This window comes from Lates calcarifer, linkage group LG13 (assembly GCF_001640805.2).
Source record: "Lates calcarifer isolate ASB-BC8 linkage group LG13, TLL_Latcal_v3, whole genome shotgun sequence".
In the NCBI taxonomy this organism is placed as follows: Eukaryota; Metazoa; Chordata; class Actinopteri; family Centropomidae; genus Lates; species Lates calcarifer.
In genome coordinates, this window is record NC_066845.1 from 1,308,905 (window position 1) to 1,329,495 (window position 20,591).

A 20,591-nucleotide genomic window follows, 5' to 3' on the forward strand; every position below is an offset into this window, starting at 1 on the left:
TTCCACACTTTTTTTCTTTTTTTTTCACATTATACTTTCAGTAAATTGTCAGTTAGACTTCACCACTGATTCAGCTATGATTACTACTATTTGATTATCTCTCTGATACTGGAGATGATTGCACATGACACACACATGAGACTAAAGTGTATTTTTAAAAATGTCTCAAATCATGAGAGAATGCAAGAGCTCAGGTTGTAATTGTATAGGTCACACAGGAGTAGCAATTAAATAATATTTCAAATACCATGAACTGCTATGTAATATTGACAGGTGCTGTTATGATGAGGAGAAAAAATAAAGAATATAAATACGACAACCATGATATTAAAGTAACTTTGAATGTGATGACAGCTGGGAGGTTTGTCTTGTAAACTGGTATAAAAAGGTTGAGATGAATACAATCAGTTATTGAGTTAGTTAGTTAGACTTTATTAACCCTTAGGGGTAATTCTTTTTCACAGCATAACATATCACACACAACCATGACAAGCAGAAACACGATATACCAGGACACTCAGCTCATGATGGCTAAAACACGATAAGATGTTTAGTGAGTCATCTTGTTTACGGCCCTATGGCTGCTGGTACCAGGCTTTTGTGCCAAAGTGAGCCCTTCTGTACCTCAGGGACCTGTACCTGCATCCAGACGGCGGAACAGTGATGTGTTGTTTAAGTGGGTGTGTGATGTCCTGTGCTATTGTGTTTGCACTATGTGTGATGGCCTTACAGTTGAGCTCTTAAGGGTTAGGTGTGGGGAGACCTGTTATCTATGTTGCATGTGAGTTTGACCTGGTTTGTGATACAGAGTAAAAAGAAGATCTTCATGGATTATTAAGTTATAGCTCGCAACAATGACTAACAGTCACTTCTGAGCACAGGTCAGCACCTCTTCTGATGAGCAACAAGTGAGATGAGAAAAACATCAAATTTGCAAAACATAACGTGAGGATAGTGGGTGGTGCGCTACAGGAGGGGTGTGTGAATCTGTTGTCTTTTCTGGAACTGAGATTAACATCTGATAATTTAGTCGTTTACCTGAGAAGTCAGACCAACTCGCAGACACAACCTGAGCACACAACAATCTGATCAGGCGTGTTAGGTGTTGCACTGAGCTTTAAAATGAAGTCTTTTAAAATGAAATTACACAGTAACCTGTTGCTCCTGTTTGGTAAGGGCCATAGTGACACCCAGGGGACCTTTTAAACATAAAAGCAAAGAATTCTTGTAATTGAAGGCTTCAGATTCCCCCAGATATTAGCAATACTGCATGGTTGTTGGATGGTTACTGCCTCTTGAGGAGTCATTACATCTCTCTACCAAACCTATAGACAATTTTGCAACAGATATGTCTGAAACTTTTAAAAATACTTTTTTACACTTGAAAATGAGGAAAAGATGAGTTTGCATTCTTTTGATTTGATTGATTTATTTGTGTTTTTCCCTGGTTAATTGACTTCAGAGCTTGAAGTTATTGTTTTTGTAGACTTAAAACTTATGGACATAAACTTTGAATCAGTTAGTCATCACAGTGTGCCACAGCCGGCTGGTTCTCTCTGTCTCTGCTACTGTAACTGGTTCAGTTTGCCATTTTTCATCCTTTTTTCCTTCCTTCCATTGCTATTGCATTTCTCCAAAGTCTGGGAGAGCTGCCTACTTACATGACGTGTTCCTATTATTTGTATATAGTAGGGTTAAGAGGCATTTAGCACTTCTGCTCTTCTATTTGAAGTTCCCTGCATAAAAGGGGATCAACTGAGGTCACAATTCAAAAACCCTGCAAATACCCTTAATAAAAGGCACCTTCTTTTTACCCTAGGCTGTTGGTTTCATTTACAAACTGACTTATATCTGCGCTTGGTCTTTGAAGAAGTATTTTCTCAATGGAATTCTTGGGTGAAGGTTAAATAAAAAGTGTCATTAAATTTCTAAGAAGGCTGCCCGTTTGATTGCATTTGCGTTGAGCCTCTCTGCATTGTCGGTTCAACGTCTTCTGATGCTCATTTATTGTAAAAGTAATGGATTCATCACATTAAAATAATACCAAAGCTACGTTTTCAAGTGTAATAGAAACGAGGAAGGGTTTTTTTTTAACAACCGAGTTGCATTCCCACTGAAAACTTCGGCTCTTCGGCTTTTTCTTTTTAGCTTCAATGACAGATCCGTGCTCAGATCTTTATCCCCCCGATTAAACCGGCTCTGCTGCAAGTTCAAGGAGATGACAATCAAAAGCCTACATGTTGCCACTGTGACACACCTTGCCTTTCCCTCTCGCCCCATCTGAAGGCCTGCTGTAGGCTCTAGGAGGAGTGTGGAAGCGGGGAGAGTCGGCTGTTGCATGCTGAGTGATGACGATAGCCGACATAACTAAAACCCACCTACAGTTCATTTAAATGCCCGCGCACGGCTCTCCCCCCAGCTCGTCACAGTGTCTCCCGTTGCTCTGTATTTATAAGGCGCCCCGGTGCGCAGAAAGGCACAAGCATGCCTCGTCTCTAGAGGGGCAGAGCGCGTCGCTGCGACTTGGAGACGTTTTTTGGATGAAAGAGCTGTGCAGCCGCTGCTGAGGACGAGACGCGGGAGCGCAGGAGTTTTATCCCAAGTTCACTGCAGCAGGTCGTTGTGACAGCGACCTCGTTCTCAGGGGTGAGTTTTTTCGTCTTATTTCCCTGCGCTGCTTTTATTTTCTTCTTTTGTTTCTGAGGAAAATTAGGCTGCGCATTCCGCCGGTGGATGAGGATGTAGATCAGCTATTATTGAGAAGAGATGGAGCGTTCCTGAACTAATGTGCAAACCTGTGGCCTTATTGATGTTGTTGGTATTTTTAAAAATTGTTATTGTTGTTGTTAATTTTGCCAAAAAAAGTGTCGCCAGAACTTGTTGCTCCGGGAAATACCCTTTTAATTTCAGGCTCGGTGGGAACATCTTGTGCATTTTTGCCGATTGTACTGATGTCTGATGAGGAGAGCAGTGCAATGTGAATCCAAACTACATATTTTAATTACTTGTCCCTTAATGTTTTATCAAGTCCCAAAGGTTCTTTACATGTAGACCTTGTTTTCTAAAGGAATTCAAATAATGTCCTTTTGTTTTCTTTGCATTTTGGTGTAAATTCATCTTGTTATTTTTGAAGATTGGTAACTGCTTTTCTCTTAATAGCATCACGCAGTTCTGCAGCTGCTTTGAACAGAAATAAGGGAGAACGGAATTTTTCACTCTTACAGTCAGAAGTTATTGAGGAAATCTGTCACCGTTTGGATGATCTGTTCAGTTTTTTTTTGTCGCCATAGTGGTGGAGGTGTTGATTCGAAACCTGTCCTCCAAATGTGTTTGTTTAGTTGCTCTTGCATGCTGAGTGATGATGATGCCAGGCATAACTGAACCATCCTGTTTGTTTGTTTGTTTGATGCATAGCCAAATTAACCTGTTATTCTGGTTTTTTTTTTTTAAATGCTTGTCCCCTATTATCACAGTATGCATTACATGTAGTGTGTATATACCCTGTAGCATCCAAGTTCCCATTAACAATGGAGCACAGAGACTATACCTGAGACTATACCTGACCAGCCAGTTGGAATTATAGATAACTATCTGGCCTCCAGTTAATCAAACACAACTTTATTCACTATTTGAGCCTGGTGATAATGCTGCTAAAATTATATATTGAAAAGTGCCCCTCTACAAGACATGGCCACTAAAATACCATATAATGGCAGCATGTGACTGATTTTGACCTCCAAAGGGCCACTTGAAAAGATGTTTTTTAATTCCAATCAAATTTTAAATGCAACACAAGCCCTCTGCACAAACAGAAAACTAGTTAAACAAGTTAGTTAAATATATATCTCAGACTGTAGATACTGACTTTAGCTACTTGAGAAAAGACTGACAGACAATTTGTTAATGTGGAAATGCATAATGATTATTTGATATCTGTGAATGTGAAGTGTTCATTTAGCTATGGACCAGGTGAGAAATTGTGTATAAGCAATGATTCATCTTTGCTTGCTTTAGCTAATAGCATGTAGTTAATATTCATAACAATATAATAGGCTGGAGTATCATCCTACCCAAACTAGACACTGCAGTATTCTCAGAAGGAAGAAGAAAATATTTTAATCATATTCAGAGCACATTTCCAACAATATTCACCTCCGTTACTGATCATTTCTAATCTTAGTGGGGTGCAGCTACAAAGAGGGAGGATTAAAGGGCCGGCCATTTAAGTTATTCCTGTGCCCCAGGACAATTCAGTCAATATTTATGAACGTGCGCCCCTTTTTCCTAAAGCCACGAACTGAGGACCTGACTGACCTGACTCACTGAGTGTGTGGTTTCATTGATGTGCAAAGTATCAGTGGAGGAGGAGTTGGGGTTAGTTGAGCTATAAGACTTAAATGCTTGTGGCTTGTGCAAGAATATATGAACATCTCTATGTGACAGTTTCACTTATTGGGCTCTGGAGAAGTTTTTCTTTTTTTAATCACAGCGACATCACATGCTGCGTTCAAGGGCACTTCTGATTTCTGACTGTAGGAAAGAGTTGGAAAATACTCGATGAACTGTTGCAGAGGAGCAGAAATAACAAAAAGTGGAGCGTGGAAGCAGGCAGCAGTCAGAGGCTGATGTACAGGCGGAGCGCTGACCTTGGTGCTGAATTATTCTCGATATACGGCGCGTGCTTGCCCTCCTATACTGACTGCGTAGCATGAGCGGGGAGCTGCTTCACTTGTGTGTGTGTGTGTGTGTGTGTGTTTTCTTTCTTTTTTTTTTTTTTTGACACACTGTACTTTCCAGGCGACGCCACCCACGCGGCCAGATGCAACATTTTCAAATGGGCAAATAACACTGTTGTTGTGGGGTGGCATCAAAGGAAGTAAAAGGCATCACTGTGCGTCTTTTTGTTCATTAAGTTCATTTCAAGTGCAGAGACAATGAGGCTCGGGGTGAAATAACAGGGCTGGAGGAGCGGAGGGATCGGCTTTAGTCGCGTGTCTTGTTTTGTTTTTTTCAGCTCAGATAAGATGTACTGATGATGCGATTACACGTGCAAATATAATATCTTGGCTGAAGTGTTGGCATTTCTTCTAAGTGCGCCTCAGTATTGTGTTCGATGGAAACATTCCTAGCAATATTCACAGTCTCTGCTCTACTACAGGCAACCCCGGCTTTCTACACAACATAAATAAAGATGGAAATTGTCTCTCAATTCATTTTAACTGGAATTGGCTGAAAATAGCGAAATACAAAACTTAATGTTTCACTTGTCCCTCTCTTGGGGATGGATAATAGCAGTAGTGAAAGAATCCCGTACTTAAGTAACAGTAGCAATCCTAAAAGAAGCTTTGCACTGGAACCAGCAAAAATATACACAAGTATCAAAAGTAAAATTACTCATTACTCTGAATTCTCCCAGTCAGTGGTACTTGGCTTATTGGCTTGTTCTCATTTTTATACTATTGGGTAGTTTAATCTGCAACTTTATAAATTTATCACATTTTTTTTTTCACTTAAAGAAATGTAACAGAGTTAAAAGTAGAATATTTTCCTCTGATATGTGGAATAGATTACCACAAGAAGTACCACAAAACTGTACTTGTACGTGGGTTCCTTTTCACCCTTGGAGAGAACAAACAACAGCAGCAGCTCAGTAAAGAAGGCTTTTCCAAATACTGTGTACCTCTTAATATTGTTTGTCTTTTATTTCCATGTGCTGTAGCTAAGCCAGTATTTGTCTTTGAAACATTACATGTTGATACACAGAGGTAAATGAATGTCTGATCAGTTGAATAATAGATTTTTCATGTCCATGATGATATTTTGTATCTGTAGCTCAACAGGACTTAATGATCTGTGTAATATTACCTTCTGAAAACGCTCTGCTTTAATGACTCATATACCCTCTTTGACTGATCAACACATCAAATCAACACACTGTAATATCCTCTAAAACTAATAGAACTTCTGTTTCCCCTCCTCCTTCTTCTGTTGCTTTTCAGAAACATCCCTGGGAACACACATATACCCACACGCAAGCACACGCGCTCACAGTCACACACAGGCAACATGCAGGAGTCAGAGCCTACAGTGTGCCAGCTGCAGCCCAACATCATCTCAGTGCGTCTTTTCAAGAGGAAGGTTGGTGGTTTGGGTTTTCTGGTGAAGCAGAGGGTGTCCAAGCCACCTGTCATCGTGTCAGACCTCATTCGCGGTGGTGCAGCCGAAGAGTGCGGCCTGGTGCAGGTGGGTGACATCGTCTTGGCTGTCAACAACAAGCCCCTGGTGGACCTGTCCTATGAACGGGCCCTGGAGACACTGAAGAACGTGTCGCCCGAGAGCCACGCTGTGCTCATCCTCCGCGGGCCAGAGGGCTTCACCACCCACCTGGAGACCACCCTGTCTGGAGACGGCCGGCAGCGCACGGTGAGGGTCACACGCCCCGCCTTCCCACCTTCAAAGTCCTATGAGCACTGCTCCCCTCTCAGTCCATTCAGCCCCGGGCAGCAGCAGCAGGTCAACAAGGAGCCGCAGCTTAGGGCCATAGAGAACCTGTCCTCTCCGTCCATCACCCAGTCCCTCCTGCAGAGGGGAGGCGTGCAGGCCCAGGACCCCCTGCTGATGAGGGACGGGGGCCGTGGAGCTCTCTTGTGCAATGGGCTGGAGGAGAACAACGAGCTGCTGAAGGAGATCGAACCAGTGCTGCGCCTCATCAAAAACAGCAAAAAGGAGATCAATGGAGAAGGCCAGAGGAATGCAGGGAGACGGGACGCTGAGATTCAAGTGGCCTGGTAATTTGTGATTTGATACTACCTTATTGATCCCTTAGCAAAAGAGTCTTTGTGCTCATCCCCTTCCACAGTGCAGGTCAGAGCTAGAGCCCAGGTAGAATTGGAATCACGATTTAGGTCAGGGACTCTTCAACAAGGTGGTTATTGGCTGATACAAGTGCTTGCACCTGGTTCTCTGATTGAAAGAAAGTCTCCCTACTGACTGTCACGCTGCATATCCCTAAACTACCTGGCCCAGCTGTGTTGCACAAGCTGTTACAGACTCTCATTCAGGGTCTCATTCACCTATGATGCAGTGTACAGTGCCAAGTAATTACTGTCTGCATGCTGGTCTTTAGCAAACTTCAATTAAGATGACATGGCTCACAATTGTAGCCATGACCGTTCAACTGCAATCTCAATGACTGGAATAACTGCTGTATGTAGTTTCATAAAAACTTCTTTAAACAATCAATACACTTGCCTTTTGACAGACTGCCATACTTTAAATGGCATTGTTGGTATTATTTCATTTTATTTTGCTTTTTTTTTGGCAGTCCACAGAAAGTTTCAAGATATTCTGAAAGGGATTAGAATATATCAGAATGTCACTCTAATCTGCATTCAATTTGAGGATGTTTTGCCACAGTTCAGATATATGAATATTTTAGGACAGACAGAAGCATTTGCTTCATTAGTATTGTTGTCAGTTCCAATAACAGTGTGACAGAGTAGACCCCAATTAGCATACTGCAAAGCTTGTCACAAAGCTTGTCACAAAGTTTGTCACTAAGCTTGTCACAAACCTGTCATTAGACCATGCTTTATCAGCTTGCAAGAGAGCAAAATCTCTTCCAAACAGTCCCTCTTAGTTATGAGCATCAGGTGCAGCGGTGTTGATAGTCTGACACTGGCAACTACTCTGTCTTTAACATGACTACCTATTAAGTTTTAATGTGGAGGACTCACAAATATGTAACTTGGATTGCTATTAATTTGTCTTAAGTGTTCACTCTGGACTAAGGTTTTCTTAAAGCTTCTCTGTCTGAGCCAATATTCCATCTCCAGCTCTGTCTAAATGGTCTGCACAGTGTACCATTGATATTGGCGTCTCCGTTATCTGCTATTGTACTCCCACGACCAATTGAAATCAAATTGAGGCTACAGTCTCTTTGAATCAATATCTCATTCTTGACCAATCCATGCACATCCTCCTCTCTTTCATAAATACACTTTGAGTGATTCATTGCTTTCTAGGGAGACATGTGCCAAAAAAAAAAAAAAAAAAGAAAAGAAAACAAACCTCTAAGCAGGAACAATGAAGTCTTGCTAAAATGTCTTTTCTTAATGGGGCTGTCTGCATGACCAGAAACTGGATTTTAAACCTATAGATAATTTAAAAACATGCTGACATTTATCCAGCACCAGGAAGGAGTCAGCTAACTTAATTTTCTTTTCTTTTTTAGCTTTGGCAGAAGCTGATGACTTCTGAATAGAAGCTAATGAGAAAGGTTATTGTGAAGAGAATAGCCAATAATATCTGTTTTGTTCTGGGTACATTCATGCAATAACATCTCTCAAATAATTTCTTGATGGCTATTTGCCTGGAATAGAATGGCACTTTATAACTGATAGCTTGTTTTCAGAGCAGAATCAGAGGTAATGACGAATGACACATGCAACGTCTCTCGCTGTTTCTGCGTTTGAACTCCACTTCTGATTTGTGGGGATGAATATGCTTTTACAAACTGTGGCAATAAAGAGATTCAGTGTGACAGGGAGTGTGAAAGGGAGAAGGGATGCCTGCAAGGATTTACAATTAGCATGGACGCATGTTCACAAGGAAGACTGAGGATGGGGGGTGTGTGAGTGTGAAAGACAGTAGATGGTGATATGTGTGTGGGCGTTTTCAATCGGAGGAATGCAAACTTGAAATCACACGTGGATGAGTTTGCCTTATTTATTCATGTCTCATGTGGTTTGCTAAAGGGGTCTCCCCTCCCCCCTTTAGTCTCTCAGGATGGTATAGTTACAGCTCAGAGTGAGATGTCTGACTGTTTGTATCCTGTTCATATCATATTCTTTTTATCTTTGGGAGGTGAATGTCAGCTGTTTGTATAGTAAACTGCATTCTTATATTTAACGAAATACAGAAATATAATAAATAATTGGTCATCTTGATTCACCATTTGTTTGATCAACCAGTCTAACACAGAATTCCTCCAGAAATTCCTGCATGAACTTGGAGCATGTAGGCAAGGAAAGTGATGGAGTAACATTTCCTAAAGAATCAAAGTGTAGCTACAGTGATTAAAATCACAGATGCAATGCCAATATACATTTTTTCATTCACTTTTAAATCCCTCTTTCCCCCTTGTCTTTCACAAAAGGTGTTTTCTTGTAAGTTTTGGATGGCTTACTCCCACTTCTTCTCAAAAATTGGAACAGGGGTGTCGTGAGAAATTACTGAAGCTGACCTTCATGTGGGAGCTAGTTGTCCCTCTGCAGCACAGCAACAGGTGCTAAAATTTAACACAGGAGAGCCTGATAGATGTCGGCCAAGCTCCGATCTACCCACCCACTGAGTCCTGAAGAGAAAACACCTATGTGGGTGTACAGAGCCTTTAGAAATTATGCAGGGAACTCTGATTTAACATCATTTTGGAGAGTGTACAAGTCTATGTTTTATTTTTTATTTTTTTTGCAAAGGAGGAAGAAATAAGGCTTGTTTACTATCTTTGCGTGTGTATGCGTGTCTGCATGGTTAGGCGTGGATTTTAAAGTGAAATGAAAGACTCCCTTTGCACCAGATGCGAGCTCACACACCTGACAGAGAATTGTGTTTGACTTCTAGGGACCTTGGCGTGGGAAATGGCACGTCTCCCCAGCTGGCATCAGATAACGACAGAATGCTGGAAAACATGCCGGTGGTGTTCAACGCTGACAAGGTAAAAAGAAACAAATATTCAACCTCAGAAATAATTTAAAGTGAGAAAGATCATGTTTAAGAATATGTTTGTGGATCTCTATTCTGCTAGATCAGTAACTTAAAGATCCTTTGCCCTTCTGTGTGTGTGTGTGTGTATGTGTGTGTTTTTGCAAGTCTTCATGAGCAGGCTTGCTAAGTAAATCTCTGTAGCTGTATAATGCATGTGCATCCATGGCTGCTTTCGCCTGTCTGGCTCTTTAGCCTTGTACAATAATCCACACTATTGGCCCATTCCATGCTTTCAGAAACTGAGCACGCACATCTGTGTTGCTTCTTTGCACATAGTAATAAAGCCTTTGCTTAAGATCCCATCACCTAGGCATTAGATCCTTCCGGCGGCAAGCTGGTGTAGCATTAAATCCAGCTTATGGCTTCTACACAGAAGGGTCTGGTCACAGGTCTGAGTATCTGTGACGGGGATAGTGTCGTAATCTGCACATGGTCCGTGTTTGCCACCCACTTGTGACGTCACTCGAGCCCCCATCCCATCAATGGGACCGGATGGGGTGAAATTATTCCAGGAGGCCTAATGAATACATGCAGCTGCTGATCCATCTCTCACCCCTCTTGAAATGATCCAACCCCTCAGACCTGCAGAGAAGAGAGTGTTAATGTGCATGCTTGCAAGAATATGTGTGTGAGAGTGTGCTAGGAAAGAGGGGGAGGGACAGTTAGGAATGATGTGTTCGTATGATTGTGGTAAGAAGCCATATGTCTTTCCTGGTAGGGTGTGCTCAGCTTGAAGAAGCCTGTTTGCCTATGTGCTGGTGAGAAGGTGTGTTTGAGAGGTGAAATCAATGTATGTCAAATATATGCATGTGCTGACTCACGCAGTAGGAATTTCCCCTGCAGGCATTTTGCTAGACATTGATGCTAACTTTGATGGCTCATTGCTAAGTGTTAAATCCAGTAGACTCAAGTCAGACACTAAGTTAATTTTTAAAAAAGTGTCAGTGAAATAGTTTGAGAAAATTTTGTCAGATTTTTATACCATTAAATACGAGGATTTAAAGTGACACGTCAATGGCCTGCAAATTAGTTTTCTCACTTTGGTGAAGGATTGTCCGTGTGCCTCCAGCTTGAGCTTCTGCTCCTGCATAATTTAATGTTTAATAAGCCTCTTGCAAAGGATAGGTGGCAGAATGTTCTGTCAAATTCCACCAGCTAGTGGGTTCTGGAGACACCACCTTTGATGATCTATTGAAAGTGGAGAATATGCTTCTGTGCCTCCTTTTTTCCTCACTATGGCTTAATCATCACTGAATAAAGTGCCAATTGTCAAACCATCAACTCACTCATCTTAAAAAAAAGAAAAAAAAAGACAAGACTAAACCCTATAAATATTTAATGGATAACTTGTCTTTCCATTTCTTAGCCTGTCAATCTCATTTTCTTCTTTTTCTTTCTTCCCATCTACTCCCTGTCTTGTGCACATCATCAAAATTTCCCATCAGAAGTTTTAATTGGTGGGTGAATGAGGAACTTTTACTGCATAACTGCATTTACCAGAAAGACTTTGGTGATTACACCACATTATGAAATTATCTTCATCAGATTAGCTTCAATTATCTTCATTTCTTGCTCCATGGCTGCTCCCTTCCGTTACATCCACACCTTGTTTTTGACATTGAGGCCTGGTGATTGACGCCTGATGGGATTTATATAATTTGTGAGTGTTAGTGTGGTCCAGCAGCTTCCTTTAGTAATATGTTCAGCATGAGAGAGATGACTGGACAGACTGGACTTACATTCTGAACCTACAAATGCAGTCTTAGTAGTTTAAGATAATTGTTTAGCAAGTGTTATAACTGTTTGCTAAGCCACACTACTGTTGCTATAACAGTCATGCTTCCCATTCATAAATTATATAGCCAACAGACTAATGGTGGCAGATTTACTACTTGAAATTCTTACTTTCATTTTTGAAGAATGTGGGAGCCTTCCCAGGGTCCTATGTTCCCCACAGTATTCTTCCAAGCTAAAATGTTTCATAAATATTATTCAGTTTTGATTTTTATTGGAACAAGGCTTCCAACCCTAACATTGACCATAACACATTCCATAAGTTCCCTCAAATGTAGACCTATTATAGAGCCACATAGGAGTGCTGGGGAACAGAGAACCTCTTTGACAATATGACAATAGCCCATGTCATATTAAGCGAATACAGAGCTAGAGAATATCTTCTTCAGGTTCCGATTACATGCAACATAGATCGTTGGAATATAGGACTCTGGGTCCATTGGAATGACTTTAACGTGAGCAGGCTATCATTTGTAGCAGATAGCCTTTATCTTTCTATGACTACAATTTTGCAGACTGAAATAATTCTGCTGTAGCTAGTTATCTAAGTAAGCTAACATAAAAGCCACAAGTTGGTTGAAAACACTGTCACTAGCAGGCTTTTTATGTTTCAAGACTATTAAATAATCCTGGTCCCATTCTGCAGTATTCATTACAGCTGAAAGTTACATCTTACTATTTCCAGTAAAAATCCAGTAATGTCCAGTAAATCCAGTAAAAATATGTGAAAAACCTCTGACATACTAGGACGTTCTGCCCCCAAACTACAAGGCAACATCATCATCGTTCATCCTAACCAGCAAAAGGTCAATTGGACCATCTGTGGACAATCATATAGGAGACATAATTATCCCCCTTTATCTCTCTATGACTCTTTTGCCCAAATGTTTACATAAAATATAATTTGGTTAATTTGAGTAGTCATTCATTAAACATATTAAGGGGCAGAAAAGATTTTTTGTCTGTTGATATTTTATATTTACATCAATACACATAAAGAATAAGTAAATTGGCATTTAGAGGTGTTCAACAGGCTACACTGAAACCTGCATGTGGCATTAATAGAAATGACTTTCTTAAATGTAAATGCCAAAGATATAGCTTCCGGTCAGTGATCGACAAGCCTTCTATTCAAATAATACACAACTGCTCTGTTTTTTTTTTATGTCAGCAAGCCTTAATCTCCTGCATCTGACTTCCTTTGCCTTTTCAGCTAAGTCACTTTATGGTACAATGATCTTTATCTCCTGTCCACAACCTCAGTGATAACAATGTGTCATATCTGAACAGCACAGTGGGGGTTACGGCTGTGGGAGCATGAACACACAGGAGCCAAGCTCTTTACTCTCAGTGTGTGCAAAATCAAATTCAATTCAAACCTCCTCATTCCTCTGTGCTGTTTGAGAGGACATGAGATGACAATGAGACTCAACCGGTGTGACACTTTTGGTATTCATCTCCCTGGTGAGCATGATGATTGTGCCACTGTTGTTCAGTAGCTGCTCCACTGTATGATTAACAATGCAGTGCAAGATGATGAATGAGCTTCCAAGGTGTTGGATTGATTACTTTTGATCTTTGGCAATCACTCGGTGCCTTTCTCTTGTAATGCGTACAGTTGGCGTTGGGGTTAAATTGCAGGCATTTATCAGTCAGTAGCTACAGTATTGGAAAACCCAGTGAGTCAAGAGTTATCTTGCCATCTACCTGCTGTTAAATGCTGATTGCCTTTATACTAGAGTAGGAAATAAAACCGAAATGGAAGAAGGAGAGAATGTAAGTGAGTGAGAGAGACGTAAACACAATAACATCTGATTTTCCTTGAAAAGAAAGACCAGGAAGTCTGCAGAGGAAGCTCTTTGCCTCATGATGGTTCTAACAGTCCTGTTATTCCCAGCTTGCCAATCCATCTCCAACTTTTGCACTCACATCCACTTCCCCGCAGTGGGAAGGCTGCGTCACTTTTCAGTTTACCTCAGCGTGACTCCCAGTCATAAACAACTTATCCAGCTTGAACCAAAGGTGTCTTTGATTACCACAGAATGTAATAGCCAGATATAGTACAAAGGCATGAGGTAATGATTCATGTGTACATGTGTTCTCTTTCCAGCCCCCAGAGCAGGGAAGGACCTCACCTACTAAGACATTGCAGAATGGCAGTCCCTCCAAATGCCCTCGCTTCATTAAGATCAAGAACTGGGAGACTGGCACTGTCTACAGCGACACACTCCACCACAGCTCCAGCAAGGTGAGGCATATGGAAATCAGTCCATTTAAATGTTGAATAAAGCAGGCTCCTGCAGCATTTACATTTGTTGCTGAAGCAGCCATCCTGGCAAACATGAGAAATATTTTGATGTCATGATTCAGGTCATCCTATAATAGCCAGAGTTTCTATTCCAGTGTGGAATCTGAATAAAGCCTGCAGGTGCTATTCTTTCCTCGTACCCTGACACGACTGGCACCAAGTGACCAGAAAAACAGAAACACCTGTATGATGCAATTGTAAGGCAATGCAGTACAACAGCCCTGCATTAAAATAACTTTACTTAAAATAATTCTGACTGCGGCTGCAACTAACGACTATTTTCTTTATCACTTGATCTACTGATCATTTTGTTGCTCTGTCTATCAAATGTGAGAAAAAAATCACAAATTCTCATAATCACAATTTTCTAAAGCACCACACCTCTTCAGATTGCTTGTTTTGTTTCATCAACAGTCCAAAAGCCTAGGATTTTCAGTTTACTCTCAGAAAAGCAGCAAATCCTTGCAACTGAGAAGCTAAAACAATAGAAAGGTGTGGTGGCATTTAGGGTTGATTCAGTCCAACAAGACCAAAAACTGACAACACAATTGAACCAGTATTTTTATGACATGTCAACAACAATGAAAGATTGTGTAAACATCACAAAGAGAGCATTTGTTACTGGACTTATGTATTGAATTACATTGCAATACAGAGGATTTTTATTGTTCTGGTCACGAAGTAAAATTGACAGATTTTACAAATACAAGAAGTGCACAAAAAGTTTGACCTGTTTAAATTGATGATACATGAGAGAGGAGTAAACATGATGCCAGATTGCCATAATAGGTGTAACATAATTCACAAGATAACATGACATTACATACTAAAAAGACAAATGTTTGACAAGCAGAAGCCCTGTGCATCAAAGCCATAGACATGCAAACCTTTCATACTGTAGGTCAACTACCAAAGGTGGCAGATATCTGTGCCTTTAACAGTATCTTAAAGGCACTGATGAACATCAAATACAGTATCTTGGTTGACTGAACAAACATTTAGCCTGCAGACTTACCAACACATAATTTGCAAGTCAAGTAGATTGAAGAATAATAGCACAGCGTGGCATTCCTTTTCTCTGCTTCTCACTAACTATTCATACATTAGAGAGCTCTTGCCTGAACTGTTGGTGATTCAGCTCATTACTATTTAGCCAGAAAGTGGGGGATTAGGGAAATCTGGGTAAAGCTTATGAAACAATGAAATCTTCAGACAAAAAAAAAAAAAAAGCCCAAAACCCAACAGATCGCTGACATACCGTATGGGGACAGCTCACTTCATACAGTGACTCACATGGTCATTTAATGACTCAGCATATTCAGAACACTATGCTGAGAAATTCAAACATGTAATGATTGGTGGATATTTTTATCCAGAATGCCTATTATTAATGCTGCAGATGTTCATATAACTGTAGCATGACTAGCTCAACAAAACCAATCCAGTCTTTAGCAGTAGCTACTTTCATAAACATTGGCTCTGTGAGGCTCTACTTAGGCAAAGTGGTGCTTTGAGCTGTATGCTAACATTGGCATGCTACCTCACTTATAATGAAGATGTTAGGATGCTGATGTTCACTGTTTTTTTTTTTCATGTGTTATCATGCTAACATTTGCTGTGGCTGAGACTGATGCAAATGTCATTAGTTTTTCAGGCATTTGGTTTTAAGTGGAAACATTGAAATTTAGGCCTGATGACGGCATGAGATGAAAAGTCAAGAGTTAATTAAATTAAAGTTAATACAACTTATCCTGTCAGGAACATGAATGTCTGCATGAATTCTCATGGCAATCCATCCAAAAATTATCTCTCAACACCATAAAGGTCGTGCTCATCGCAGCATTAGATGAAAACTCAAAGGATCACCAAAGTCATGACGTCATCAGGGAACCATGAATTTCTGTTCCAGATTGTCTTCAATCTATCCCATAGTCATTGAGATATTTGATTAACAACATTGCTTCATTTGGGATATAATCACTACTTTGAGAGCTGGTTAATGGATACAACAATAAACACTTGATTAATGTTCAGGGACAACTGTGTCCATGGTAAAAAGGAACCAACAATGACTGAAACAGAATGAGCACTCTATTGTGTTAAAGTCCATGCCATTTTGGATATGAAATGATATGTACTCTGGATATAACAACGAATTCTGTGGATCTTCCCATGACTAAAAGCTAAGTAGGATCATTTCCAGAAATGTGAAACTTTTGTTGGAGGGCAAAACTCAAAAAAGCCTGAGCAACACACAGAGAAAAGGTATTTCAGTGAGACATTTCCATCCCGATTCATCTATCAACCACTTGGTCCATCCATTTTTTTCCACTTTATTATGCAGTGACAGTTTCTTCCTCTAGTTAGTAAGCCAGTCTACCAAGCAAGGTGAGCATCGCTGTTTAAACATTCACCCCCTAAAACACTGCAGCCATTCGTAAACAGCAAAACAGCAGCCTAATTACTTTGGTGACTTATCGGACGGGCTGTTGTGTGCATCCCAATGAATGGTCTGTAATAGCATCTTCAGATTTATTATATATCACAGACGCTGCTGGATTCGAGGATGATCTGTCTTTTTCGAAAAGGACAGCTGGATGGCATGAATGCCCAGAGCAGTATGATGAGCGGACGTGCTGGAGCACGAGTGATTCCTTTGTTTTATTTTTAACACTCCCTGCTCTACTCATCCATTTCCCCCCTTTTACTCCGTCACCTCTTATTCTTGTTTTTCTGCCTCATCTTTGTTCTTCTCTTGTGTTGTTGATTATCTTTTCTTTGCTTCTTTTTTTTCTTTGTAATTATCGCTTTTTTTAAATCTATATTTGCTTGAGCACTTTCACAGATTCTCACTCAATTTCCTTTCCCATTTTTCCTTTGTTTTGACTGGCTTCGATGTTGTATTTGTTGTCTCCTTCACCGGCTGTTTTCCCTCTTTTTCTGTTTTTGTTGAGTGAGCGTTGAGGATTTTTTTGGAAAGGACACAGAGGCAAGTTTATTTTGGATGGACTGCCGGTTCACGCCGTGTGTTTGGACAGTACAAGTGGGTGGTTCAGTGTAACAAGCCAATTTTAGCAGCGTTCGGGTCATTGTCAAATTTCCTCTTCGACTGCACGCCTCCGCTATCGTTCCTGTCGTCAGCTCTTGCTCACTCATTCTATCTTTCTAAACTGGTGAAGGCATTTACGGCAAACCAAAGTGACAGCTGACTTCAACTCTAATCATATTAAACTGACCACACAAGGTTGCTCCCAGCTATGAGCAATTTTCGCTTTGCATCTGTCTGTTTTCTTGTTTTCCGTCTTTCCTCCTCGCTCTTTTCTCTCTTCCTGTCTCTGCTTAATGGAAGGATACCAATCCATGACTCACTGACTTACTCATTCATTAATATTCGAGCCAGCCATGTGTGAGCGATATAATGAAAGAAATTTGTAAAACAGTTATGATTCTTCTATGCTTTCAGAGTCTGGAACTTAATTGAAAAAACTTACATTTTATTTGGAACATATAATACAACCTGAACTGATGTTGATAAAATTGAAACCCTTTCAGTGCTGATGGATGTGTTCTACCAATATCCTGTTGGCCTTGAATGCTGAAATACAGTGTTTTTCCTCATTTATTTAATTTATTTCACACTTTTTGGTGTTTTATCCTGTAAAAAGTAGTGACAAAGATGTTTACCCATTGGGAAATCTCTCTATCATGGCTTAAGAGCAGCACTTAATTTAGTGTTAATGGGTTCTTTAGCAAGAAAGTGTAGGGTAAATATATTTTTAAGCAGGGTTGGCACCTTGAGCGTGTTAGCACCTTCCTCCTAAGGGCAGTGTACTCATAACATGAATAACATAATATAGTTCACAAGTTAAAAGAGGAGGAAGAAACAAGTTTTAAAAAATTGGATTTGAGAAGGTTTTTGTTTCTCTTAGATTTGCATAAACTATAATTCAGGCATTTCCTGTGTCTGCTTGGTACCAAGCAGAACCATGACCGGTTAATCTAAAATGAAAAGAGAGAGAAGGTAATGTGTTAGCTCTTCCTTTTGTAAATTAAGAGGATGCTATGCTTCTTCTCATTTTGCATTCAGTCACAACACAGACATGGATGCAGTAACTGTCTCTTGTGAGTGAGCACAAATCCTGGAGGACACTGAAATATGTTTAAAATTAGTAATATAAAACCGATTAACACCTCTTTGTTAAGTGCACGAAAGTATTTAATCATGCAATGGAAGCTTCTATTAGTATTGCTTATTATTGGAAAATACATTTTATGGATATTTACAGATGTATTACCAGAGAAGTGTACAATATGCCATCATCACCTGGTTCTTCGGTCAAATCTTGGCTCTGAAAAAAACCAACAAGCACAATTCATCCCTGCAAAAGCCTCCCTCATCTGTTGTCTTGTTTGTCTTTTCAGATGCCGATCTGCACTGAAAATGTGTGCATTGGCTCTGTGATGATGCCCAACCTGCACGTTCACAAACCAGATGAGGTCAGACCCAAAGAGGAGCTTCTTCCACTGGCCACAGACTTCATAGACCAGTACTACACCTCCATCAAAAGGCAAGCACTGCCTGTAATAGATTACCCACACACTGAAGAGTTAAACCTCAGAGGGTGGGACCTTATGCCAACATGTTTTTGCAACATAGTGAAACTGAAAGGAGATAAGAAGATGAAGAAAGTATAAGTTCTATTGGTGTTATACTATTAGGCTATGTGCAGAGGCATAACTACCATATATGCAGGTAATGCAGCTGCACTGGGACCTGCTACAGTCTAGTGCCTGCATAAACAGACCCCTCTGTATCAGTTCATTTTATCTTGTCACTATTGTATCAAAAGAGCTCCAGTATCTCTAGCTCTGAGTCTACAGTAAACATGGGACAACTATACTTGTAATAAAGCATATGCCTTCAATGCAACAACATAGTTTTTGTATAACAAGCATTTTTAAGAGGCACAGACGTGTTCTCTTATTCACTTGCCCTTGTGTACCTGTCCTGCATACAGGTATGGATCTAAGGCCCATGTGGACAGGCTGGAGGAGGTGACCAAGGAAATTGAAGCTTCAGGAACGTACCAACTGAAGGACACTGAACTGATTTATGGAGCCAAGCATGCCTGGAGGAATGCCGCCCGATGTGTTGGAAGGATCCAGTGGTCCAAACTGCAGGTAATGAACAGTATGCCTAAAATCTTAGCTTGGGGGTATCATTGCTGTTTTGGACAATTTGGTACACAATGTGGTTGGTTATGAAAATGGATTCTACATTTCCACTAACATTTCAACATTTGTTTAATATCCAAGGTGCTGACTCTGTTGTGTGCTGACGGTCACATATCTGCTTAAGAAATATTTATATAATATATAATATTTATAATATTTTTAAGAAATATTTTATGATTTTTATATTTAAAATACGTAAAACTGGTTCTGGTTTCTTGTTTTTAATTCCAGGTTTTTGATGCTAGAGACTGCACAACAGCCCATGGAATGTACAACTACATCTGTAACCACATCAAGTACGCCACCAACAAAGGCAACCTGAGGTAAAACATAAATAAATAAAATAGATACACCTCTCAATGCTGTACCCAAGTCTTGTTGCCTTTTGTTACCTGTTCGTTCCTTTGCTCGTGTTCCTCCTGCTACACTTGGTCCTCTTCCCATCTGTTGCTACATGTATCTCATCACCCCTCTCCATCTCTGACTACCCTGACTTGACCCACTGTCCCATCTGTCAGTGCACGCTCTGTCTCTTTGCACTGTATCTGACACTATCTGCTGCCTGTCTATCTGTCAGTGTCTCGGCACCAATCATTGCCCTGTGGGTGCAGTGGCAGACCTTGCTAACAAGCAGTCATTTGTCAGACCTGCACAGCTCTCGCTTACTTTCTGCCAAGTCCTAATCACATGTGACACCTCATATTTACTTCTTGGATGATGGATAGCTTCTGACTCATTACTACACTTAGTCTGGCCTTCGGAAGGACAGCTCGGATACACATGTTGATAAGAGCCAGCACAACATCCTGGCTGAGGCTCACTCAGTCTGGCTCTCTTTAAACATAAACACAGACATGTAAATAAACATACAGTGCTATTGCAGCATGTTGCAATATTTTCGGAGTGATTGCTTACTCAAAATCACCTGTTAGTATTACAGAGAGGATTTTTAACATGATTTAAGGCAACTATGAGTCAGATGTTTTCAATTGGTAGGGTTCAGGGGGGAAATTATATTATGACTACAGTTCAGTGAACATTTGTTGTGACTAAGAGATAATTTACAGATGTGTCAAAATGTTATTAGATTTTATGGGAGTGGTGGATAATCAATCATTTACCACTGATTTATAGACCAGTTAGAAGTGATTAATCAGAACAAAAATTAATCAATCCAGGTTGCCAGGTTGTGAAAAGTCCTACTAGCATTCTAATTATGAGGCAGTTATGAATATTTGTGATCATTTATTGATTCATTTTTGATTAGTCATCAAGTCATTAATAAAAATCATCAGGTTTACAGATGTAAGCCATGATAACTTGATAATAAATGGATTTTGAAGTACAACCAATCAAACCTTGCAACCCATACTTTACTGGACTTTAAAGCATCAGTATATTATTTATGAACTATTAATAAAGCCATTACTTACAACTTAAAGTGTGCCATATTAGAAAGTGGTGCCAATATCATACTATTGTTGTACAG

At 40.2% G+C, this 20,591-nt stretch overlaps 1 protein-coding gene across 1 annotated transcript in view; it reads left to right on the forward strand.

Annotated features, from left to right (window-relative positions):
* Positions 1-2,427: 2,427 nt before the first annotated feature.
* nos1 (nitric oxide synthase 1 (neuronal)) overlaps positions 2,428-20,591 on the forward strand; it is a 40,509-nt gene continuing 22,345 nt past the window's right edge. The window contains exons 1-7 of the mRNA XM_018660027.2: positions 2,428-2,646; positions 6,000-6,788; positions 9,622-9,715; positions 13,670-13,807; positions 18,290-18,435; positions 18,886-19,048; positions 19,334-19,425. Of these exons, the coding sequence (XP_018515543.1) occupies positions 6,067-6,788; positions 9,622-9,715; positions 13,670-13,807; positions 18,290-18,435; positions 18,886-19,048; positions 19,334-19,425 (1,355 nt within the window). The 5' untranslated portion in view covers positions 2,428-2,646; positions 6,000-6,066. The remainder of the gene's footprint in view (positions 2,647-5,999; positions 6,789-9,621; positions 9,716-13,669; positions 13,808-18,289; positions 18,436-18,885; positions 19,049-19,333; positions 19,426-20,591) is intronic.